Raw genomic sequence first — 10,112 nt, forward strand, 5'->3', positions numbered from 1 at the left:
ACCTGCTGTCTGGCTGGCTTGGGCAAGCCACAGAGCTCCCGAGCCTTGGTTTTGTGTCTATTAAGGAGAGATAATAATGCCCGTGGCCTTTCCCTGTCTGCACGGGAGGGTCACAGGGGTAACTGGGCTGGTACATACAAAGGGCGGCGAGATCTTCAGAGAAGATTCCTGTTTGTCAAGACCGGCGTTTTAATAACGCTAATCGCACCTTACGTTTGAATCAAAGCTCTGCGCCTTTCAAAGCGTCAAATTGGATCGTGACCCCACACAGGCCTGGTGGGTGTTCTCAGTCAGCCCTGTCCAGACGGAAAGCAGCCCAGGTGCGGGGTGCTTCCGCCACGTGCTGGGGTGGCCGGGAGCGCGTGGCAGGCCTTGTGATTGACTCGGAGCGGCTGTGCGTCTCTGAGGACAGCTGGGGGGCCATCGCCTCCCTGCTCCCTGAAGATGCAGACCTGCTCTGTACCACTGAGCCCCAGGAGCCAAGGCCTCTGCACATCAGTGATTCCGATGCTGACCCCGGGGTGCCCAACTTCCCTGAGATGACAGGGGGCCCTTGGTGGCTCCCCGCCCCCTGGCACGGCATGGTTCTTTTCCCTTTCTTGTCACTGCCAACCTCCTTGGCCACCACGTGCCCATCACTGGCCTGAGCCCCACACCCCCACCCTGTCCCTCCCACCCACTCTCTCCTCTCCCTGCCTGCCCCTCCAGCCAGCCAATCAGGGCTCACTCGGCTGTGCCATGTGGCCAATCACAGACGCTGTGGAGACTCTCTTGTGGCCCCCCTCATTGCCGCCCACCGAGTCTGAGTCCCCACAGGATGAGGCAGCCCCGCCCAGCTGCCATCCGCCCCCTGGTTCCCACCCCACCGGTGGCATCCCAAGCAGCCAGCCGGGTTCCATCCTGGGCATGCCTTGGGCCGCCCGCCCACACAGCCCCGGGACCCCAGGATGCCCCGGGCAGGGCCTGGGCCCCCTCCCCAGCCCGAGCAAGCAGCCTCCCCCCCCTCCGCCCCCCGAGGGAGGATGTGGTGGGTGTGCCTGCAAGTCTCGCACAGACAATGGGACGGGAGTGCACGCGCTTCCGAACAAACACCGCGTGGGCTCCCAGTCGCCTTGGATTCTCGTCCAAGAAACACATTTCGGCGAGCAGGGCGCGGGGAGCCGGCCTGCCCCAGCCCGCCCACACCCCTCCCCGTGCCAGACTCGGAGCAGCGGGGCTGGCGCCACCCCACGCCCTGCAGCCCTCCGCTCTGTCCCGACCTTTCCTCCCCAGCCCCGTGGGCCGAGCAGGGCCCCGTTGCCAACGCAGCTTCTGGTCATGTTTTGCAGCGGCGGCAGAGATGATGGAACCTAAGATGGGTCATCTTGGGCCCAGAGAGATGGGACCAGGGTTAGGCCCTTGCCTGGCGTAGCTGACCTTGGTGCAGTCCCTGGTACCATATCACGGTCTCCCAATGCCCGGTCAGGAGTGAGCCCTGAGCACAGAGCCCTGAGCACCAGGCATGACCATCTCCCCCACACACACCCAAATGGGTCACTTTAGCCGTTGGTGGGGAGGGTGGGTGTCCACCACAGGGCCAAGGGCAGCTAGGCTACACTCAGGAGACCCTGCGGAGTTGAGCATCCACCCTCGGCCCTGCCCTCAGCCCTTTGGGTCAGGGGAAGCATTTGCAGGCTCCCGGGTCTGTGGCAGGTGGTGGACCCCATCATTGCATGGCTGGCTGTCTCACACGATTGACACCCCCCTGACCCACAAGGTTTGGCACAAGGTGTTGCCATCCCCTCCCCCAAGCCTCAGTGCCCCCTTCCCCTTTCTGCCTCTGAGGACCCAACTCCCCCGGTGAATGGAGCTGCCGTGCGCATCCACGGTGCCGGGCCTGACACGGCCCCATCTCAAGGCACCTGCATGTTGTCGCCAGTATCAGAACATCCATCCTTTTTATAATCAGTTCATGCTCGGGGACCATGCAATTCCAGGACCTCCTGCGTGCAAAGCCCCACCCTAAGACCCCAGCCTTGCTTTTGAAAGCTTTTGAGGAGAGTTCTGCTGTGGGGAGACCCTTTTCTCTTGGGCGTGGGGGGAGACTGTGCTCTGTGGAAGAGACCATGTTCCATGGAGGAAGACCATGTTCTGTGGGGGAAACCATGCTCTGTGTATGGGTGGGGGGACTGTGTTCTGTGGGGGGAAGAACATGCTCTGTGGGGAGACCCTACTCTTTGGTGGGGAGACCTGCTCTGTGGGGGGAGGCCATGCTCTGTGGGGAGGCCGTGTTCTGTGGGGGAGGCTTGCTCTGTGGTAGAGAGACCATGTTCTCTGTGGAGACCTACTCTGTGGGGAGACCTACTCTGTGGAGGAGACCGTGTTCTGTGGAGAGACCTGCTCTGTGGGGGAGACCGTGTTCTGTGGGGAGACCTGCTCTGTGGGGGAGACCGTGTTCTGTGGGGAGACCTGCTCTGTGGGGGAGACCGTGTTCTGTGGGGAGACCTGCTCTGTGAGGGAGACCGTGTTCTGTGGGGAGACCTGCTCTGTGGGGGAGACCGTGTTCTGTGGGGAGACCTGCTCTGTGGGGGAGACCGTGTTCTGTGGGGAGACCTGCTCTGTGGGGGAGACCATGTTCTGTGGGGAGACCTGCTCTGTGAGGGAGACCGTGTTCTGTGGGGAGACCTGCTCTGTGAGGGAGACCGTGTTCTGTGGGGAGACCTGCTCTGTGGGGGAGACCGTGTTCTGTGGGGAGACCTGCTCTGTGGGGGAGACCGTGTTCTGTGGGGAGACCTGCTCTGTGGGGGAGACCATGTTCTGTGGGGAGACCTGCTCTGAGGGGGAGACCATATTCTGTGGGGGAGACCTACTCTGTGGAGGAGATTGTGTTTTGTGGGGAGACCTGCACTGTGGGGAAGACTGCTTTCATTCCCCGATAACTCCATCTGGACAGGCTGTCACTTCCTCCCTTGCCTTTTGTAGCACTGTGAACTCGGTCTGGAGCATCTGTGGGTTGACTGCCTTTGCATCTCTGGAGGCTCCCAGGGAGGGTCTCCCTAAGAAGGAAGTGGGGTACCCTCTCAGCCCCTCTGCAGAGAAGCATCCCGCCCACGAGCTCATCCCTCAGTGACAGACCCGGGAGCAGGGATGTTGGGCCCAGAGAGTTCTGGGAGCCATGCTGGGGGCAGTGCCCCTCCACCCCAGAGACCACCTCGGATGGCACAGAGCAATGGCACAGAGCAGCTCTGAGGCCCTGAGGGGAGCTCAGAGCAGGGCTCCCTCCCCACCACAGGACACAAGTGACCCACATGTGTGGTGGGTTCTGTGCCCAGTGTGGGCACCGGCTCTGCTTTCAGTGTGCGTACCCATATGCCCAATTCACAAAGTTGGCCGTGGGTCTCATCGGCACCGGCGGAGTTATTCTGAAGTTCTGGGCCTCGAAGGGTGTAGGCCTCTGAATATATAAAAGCCACTGACTTCAGTACTTACACAGTACTCGGGGTTGGAGAGATAGCTGAGGGCTTAAGCTCTCTCCCACTTGCATCCCCTCCAAGCCTAGTTCTAATCCTGAGTGTCACCAGGGTCACTTCCGAGCACAGAGGCAGGAATAGTCCTGAGCACCGCAGTGTCTGGCCCAGAAAGAATGTTGAACGTGAGGCTCTAGAAGTTCTCAGGGGTGTTTTTTTGTTTGTTTGTTTGTTTGTTTTTGTTCTTGTTGTTGTTGTTTTGGGTCATACCCGGTGATTCACAGGGATTACTGCTCATTCTGCACTCAAGAAAGAATTACTCCTGGCGGTGCTCAGGGGACCATATGGGGTGCTGGGAATCAAACCCGGGTCAGCTGCGTGCAAGGCAAATGCCCTACCTGCTGTGCTATCGCTCCAGCCCCAGGTCTCAGTTCTGAGAGAAAGGTGGAGTGAGGGAGATGGGGTCAGAAGCACACTGGGGCGTGGCTGTCCTGGAGGCCCAGAGTCTGGCTGTGGCCGTGGCCAGAAAGCCCTCCCAGGGACAGAGAGACAGCACGGCGAACTGGGCACCTGCCTTGCACGTGGCCAACCGGGTTCAATCCCTGGCATCCCACGTGGTTCCCCAAGCCCCACCAGGAGTGATTCTGGAGCACAGAGCCCTGAGCACTGCCCAGGTTTGGCCCAAGAGAGAGACAGAGAGAGAAGAAAGGCCTTCCCGTCTCTGTGAGTCACAGTGGGGGCCCAGCTGGGGGCGAAGCAGGTTTGGTGTCTGAAGGTCTAGGGCAGGACCGGAAGTGTCCGAGACCAGGAGCCTCTGCTCAACGGTTGTTTCAGTCAGGACTTCAGAAAGGCTCAAATGGGGTCGTTTCACCACCCTCTGGTGACCTCTCTCTCTCTCTCTCTCTCTCCCTCTTCTCCCTCTTTCTCCTTTCTCCTCTTTCTTTGTCTTTTCTCCTCTGTCTCTCTCTTCTCTTTTCTCTCTTCCCCTCCTCTCTCCCTCTCTCTTCTCTTTTTCTTTTCTCCTCTGTCTCTCTCTGTCTCTCTCTGTCACTGTCTCTCTCTTCTCTCTCTTTTTTACCCTCTTTTATCCTCCTCTCTCTCTTCTCTTTCTCTTTTCTCCTCTCTGTCTCTCTCTGCCTCTCTCTGTCCCTGTCTCTCTTCATGTGTCTCTCTTCTCTCTCTTTTTCTTTCTCTTTTCTCCTCTCTTTGTCTCTCTCTGTCTGTCTGTCTCTCTCTCTTCCCTTTCTCTCATTTCCCTCTTTTCTCTCTTTCTTTTCTCTTCCTGTCTCTCCCTCTCTCTTCTCTTTCTTTCTCTTTTCTCCTCTGTCTCTCTCTTTTACCCTCTTTTCTCTCCTCCTCTCTTCTCTTTCTCTCTCTCTTTTTTTTTCTTTTTGGGTCACACACAGCGATGCACAGAGGTTACTCCTGGCTCTGCACTCAGGAATTACTCCTGGCAGTGCTCAGGGGACCATATGGGATGCTGATAATGGAACCCGGGTTGGCCGCATGCAAGGCAAACACCTACCCACTGTGCTATTGCTCCAGCCCCATCACTTCTCTTTCTCTTTTTTCCTCTCTCTGTCTCTCTCTGCCTCTCGGTCTCTCTTCATTGTCTCTCTTCTCTCTCTCTCTCTCTTCTCCTCTCTCCCCCTTCTCTTTCTCTTTTCTCCTCTCTTTCTCTCTCTCTCTCTTTCTCTCTCTCTCTCTCTCTCTCTCTCTCTCTCTCTCTCTCTCTCTTTCTCTCTCCCCCCTCTCTCTCCTCACTTTGTATTTGGGCCTCAGTGCTTACGGTCTGCCCCTGGCTTTGCTCGGGAATCTGTCCCTGCTGTGTGCCCCAGGGATGCTGTTTAAGCCCGAGTCTTCGTCACACACAGTCCGCACACCAGCCCAGGAAGCCCCTGGGCCCGGGATCCCTCCCACCTCCTGCAGCCACAACCTTCTCGGCCAGCGGGAGGCAGCCAGGTCTGGGCGCAGATGCCCACCGCTCGCTCTCAGGGGAGTCAGGCTATGGGGGTCGGCGCCACCCCTGAGCGCACCTGGGCCTCTCTCCACAGCTCCTGCAGTCTCAGGACGTGAAGGAGGACGCCGTTCTGTGCTGCTCCATGGAGGTAGGTGGGGGCGGAGTCGCGGGGGGTCGCGGGAGGCGGGAGGCACTCAGCGCTGCCCTCCCCCTCTGCCCCCAAGATCAGCTTCCCTGGTGCCAGCCACCCCAGACGATGATGTCACAGGTGCCAGCTGGGCCGGGGGAAGTGACTCAGCGAGGGAGCGCAGCCCGCCTTGCCTGCAGGCTCAGAGATCCCCCCTGACACCATAGCAAGAGAGATCCCAGGTGACCCCTGGCCCCAAGTCCCCTCCTGGGCTTTGGAGGAAAGCCCCCATGTTGGCCCCGGGCGGGTGGGGGTGGGCATTCCTATGCCCAAGATGTGACCCTGCTCCCAGAAACTCTCCCTCTGGGCTCTTCCTGCCTCTGCCCTCGGGGACAGCAGGGGATGACAGGAGTTCCTTGTGGCGTGTGTGTACTAGACCACGCCAGGGACTCTCAGCACGCCCGGGTCCCGCCTCCAGGATGCCAGGCTGCAGCCGAGAGACCATGGGACAGTCCTGCTGTGTCCATTAACTGGGCACTCTAATGCTGGAGAAGCCGGGGTACGAGGAGAAAACCTGTGTCCTCAGCTCAATTTCAGTGCAGTGAGGAAGAGCTCGGCCACACCGGCATACACGCATGTACACACGGCATACACATGCATACATGTATGTCCCCAAACACGCATTCCCACACCTGCATGCTTCACCTTCACACACATGTGCATGCAACACACACGTGTATGCATACGCTGACAAGCCTTCACCCACACATGCACACATACACACGTACACGTGCGTGCATCTGCATGTTTGCACATACTGCACCGCACACACCCATGTGCATATATGTAGTCCCACACACGTGCACACACCCACATGCTGACAGTACACTCACACCCAGGTGCACCCAACACACATGTACCCACACACACATGCACACACATGCAGACACATAAACACCAGCACACATTCACACATGTGCAGATGGTAGCCACACACACACACATCCATACACACGTATGCACGCACATGCATACATCTCCATACATACATGCATGTCCAGACATTCACACACGTGTGCATGGCCCCCACATGCATGGACACACGCCCGAGTGTACACACACAAACCCACAGACATATGCCCACACGTGCGCACACACATACACACACATACCCACACACATGTACACTGCCCAGGGTGGTGTCCACTGACATATCTGTGCATTCAGCGCTGAGGACTGGGCAGTGGGGGTGACCGGGTCCAGGAAGATCAGGCAGGGAAAACAGAGCCTCGAGTGGGGATGCGGTCAGGGAGGGGGCGGGCACTGCTCTAAGCACTGAGGCCCCTCTTGTTCCTGACACCACACCCAGCCGTGCTCAGCGGCTGATCCTGGCTGCGTGCTGTGACTCAGCGGCAGGGCCCGCACCTGGGTCCCTCGCATACATAACGCACTCAACAGTTTGAGCCGTCTCCCCAGCCCTCGGTGAAGCCCTACAGAGGACCACATCAAGGGTGCCGGGCACTGATCCAGAGGTCAGGGAGCCTTCTTCCTCTCTCGAGCACACACCCGCACGCAGGCCCTCCAGCTGGCCTGCAGCCCCGGTTCGTGTCTCTTTCCTCCCCCTGGTGTCCCATCAGGAGTCAGAGGTCACCTCTAGGGCCAGATCAGAGCCCTTTTTGGGGGGGAGTGCTGGTCAGGGAAGGCTTCCCGTAGGAGGCAAAGCCCTGGGGGTGAGAGGGAGAACAGAGCAGGTGCTGATGCGGGGTCTTTGCGGCCTGGGTGCCTGGCGCGGCATCCTGTTGCCTCTCCCTGCCGATGCTGACCTGTGGAACCACACCCTAGGCCGTGCCCACATAGCTCTCCCGTGGCCCGGGGTCCCAGGCGAGACCCTCTCGAGAGCCCCCAACTACTTCCTGGCTCTGCCCCGAGCCCCCCGAGGGTGGGGGTCGCCGGGCGCCTCCCGCTGTGTCCTGACCGGCTCCTCTCTGCCCGCAGCTGCAGAGCACAGGCCGGCTGCTGGAGGAGCAGCTGCCCGAGATGATGGCCGAGCTCCTGGCCAGCGCCCGCGACAAGATGCTGTGCCCCTCGGAGTCCATGCTGACCCGCTCGCTGCTGCTGGAGGTCATCGAGCTCCACGCCAACAGCTGGAACCCCCTGACGCCCCCCATCACGCAGTACTACAACAGAACCATCCAGAAACTGACAGCCTGACAGCCAGGGGCCCCGGCGGCAGTGGCGGCAGTGGCCTGCGTAGACCAGATGGACAGGCGGGAGGACCGGGGTGACCCTGGCAGAAGAAAGAAGAACAGGGAGGACGGGCGGCAGAGCCAGAGGGGGAGGGACTGTGTCCCGAGGGGCGGGGGCCACCTTCTCTGCATCCCCACCCGAGCATGCTGCGCTCACCAGGGCTGCATGTCTGTCTCCGTGGCCCCGGGGGGCCCCCCTCAGCCCCCCTCAGCCTCACTCTTCTACCCCTCCCCCCACTGACGCTCCCCCGGCGGGGCTTTGTGTGAGGGTCTCATCTCTGTGACAGCGGGGGGCACTGCCTGGCTCAGAAGCCCTCAGCGGGCCGAGAAGTGGGTCGGAGACGGGGCCACATTGTTCCCCAGGCTGGGCCGGCGGCCGCAGTCACCAACTGGCAGTGGGCGACACGGAGCAGATGTCCCGAGGACAAAGGCAGCACGGTCCCCACCAGCCACCGGTCATTGACGGCCTTTGTCCGCCCCAGAGGGCCCCGGAGGCCAGCGGCGGCGGGCGGCAGGGCAGGGCGGGGGTCCAGGCCACAGGCTGGGTCCCAGCTCCTCCTCCCCGCAGCACCCCAAGCCCCGGGCGCAAGGCAGGGGTCTGCAGGTCCACTTGCTCCCTCCCGCTTGATTCGTCCAAACCGGCTGCTTCGAAGTCTCCTCTGCCGGGGAAAACGGCCCCGTGTGTGGCACGAGAACTTGGGGGACATGGAACCCAGCCCCTCTGCAAGGCTCCAGCCACAGACAGCTCGCCAGTAGCCAGTTGGGGCCATGGGAACCTCTGTCCCCCCGGGAGTCCGCACTGGAACGCTACCTGGGCCTGGCCACCAGCACCTCCTCGGTCTCAAGCAACCCGACCCGGCCCCGGGCCTGGCCAGGAACAGGGCCCAGGACCAGGCTGGCAGAGCAACACCAAAGTCCCGAGTGACGGCTCCCCGCTCCGAGTGTACACGCACACAGACTCACACACTCACACACACTCACATGAACTCACACCCGGATGCACACACATACTCACGTATACACACTCATATAAAAACACACACTCACATACACTCACACACACGTACTCATACTTATGTACACACACACATGCACTCGCACAGACACGTACATACTTGTACACACACATAAACTCACATACACAACACACACATACACTCGCACACACATATATAAACATATACACACACATAAACTCACACAAACACACACATACACGCGCACACACACATACATATACACAAACACACTAACTCACATATATGCACGCACATACACACTCATATAAACATACACTCATTCACACATGTACACACAAATTCATACAAACGCACATACTCACACGCTCATATACCCACACATATACCTACACACGGACACTCATACCCCTACACTCACACTCACACACACAAATTCACACTCACACACAGATTCTCACACACATACCTATACACAGACATACACACACACATACACTCACAAGCACACACACAGTGTCCTGAGCTCGTGCAGAGCGGAGGCCCGGGAGAGACTGGCAGGGTTTGGGCGGCAGGGTGAGAATGCCCGGCCCCTCTCCCTGTGTCCTGGGTTGCGTGCTAGGCCTTTTGGGAAAGGGACCCTCAAGCTGGAGGGTCAGTGGCCACATGGGACTCTCAGCTGGGGACGGGGCTGGGGGCCACGTGACCCCTTGTCTGATGTGTGCCGAGGAGGTTGAACGAGGGTTCGGCTTTGGGCAGTGCCCGTCTCCAGGGCATGGAGCCCTGGGCCCAAACCCAGCACCCGCCTTACTTGCTCCTGGACAGAGGCCGCTTGCCGCCTGGGACCTCCTGGGGTCTGAAGATGAAGAGTGGGGGCCTCAGTCTTCCCTGCTGGCCCGCCAGCTGCCGTCACCCTCCTGGCCCAGGATGGGAGCCACGTCCCCTGAGAGCCTGTCAGGAGTGAGGCCTGGGCCCCGAGGTGGTCGGGACAAAGACCAGGGCCCGCCCCAAGAGCAAGGCCCACTCCCCTCTACCCAGGGCCCCGAGCACAGACAGCCCCAGGGGAGGCCCAAGGGCTGAGCTCAGCCGGTGTTGGGCTGTTGCAGAGGACCCCGGGGAAATCACCGTCCATCTCCAGGAACCCAGCTGCCCTCCAGGGTTAGTGCCTGCTCCAAAATCAGCTCTGCCACCTTCCCGTGGTGTGCACGTGTGTGTGTGTATGTGTGTGCATATTTATGTCTGCGTGTGCATGCCTGTGTGCGTGCGTGTTACATGCGTGTGCATGCAGGTGTCTGTGTATGCGTGTGTGTGCCCTGAACTCCTCTGCTGATCAAGGAAGCCAGACCAAGAAGCCGG

General features: G+C 59.9%; 1 protein-coding gene across 1 annotated transcript in view; it reads left to right on the plus strand.

Annotated features, from left to right (window-relative positions):
• The window catches only part of CTIF (cap binding complex dependent translation initiation factor), a 159,976-nt gene extending 152,205 nt beyond the window's left edge, over positions 1–7,771 (plus strand). The window contains exons 10-11 of the mRNA XM_056137942.1: positions 5,501–5,554; positions 7,529–7,771. Of these exons, the coding sequence (XP_055993917.1) occupies positions 5,501–5,554; positions 7,529–7,744 (270 nt within the window). The 3' untranslated portion in view covers positions 7,745–7,771. The remainder of the gene's footprint in view (positions 1–5,500; positions 5,555–7,528) is intronic.
• Positions 7,772–10,112: the final 2,341 nt, after the last annotated feature.

Source organism: Sorex fumeus, unplaced genomic scaffold (genome assembly GCF_029834395.1).
Source record: "Sorex fumeus unplaced genomic scaffold, SorFum_2.1 ptg000128l, whole genome shotgun sequence".
NCBI lineage: Eukaryota > Metazoa > Chordata > Mammalia > Eulipotyphla > Soricidae > Sorex > Sorex fumeus.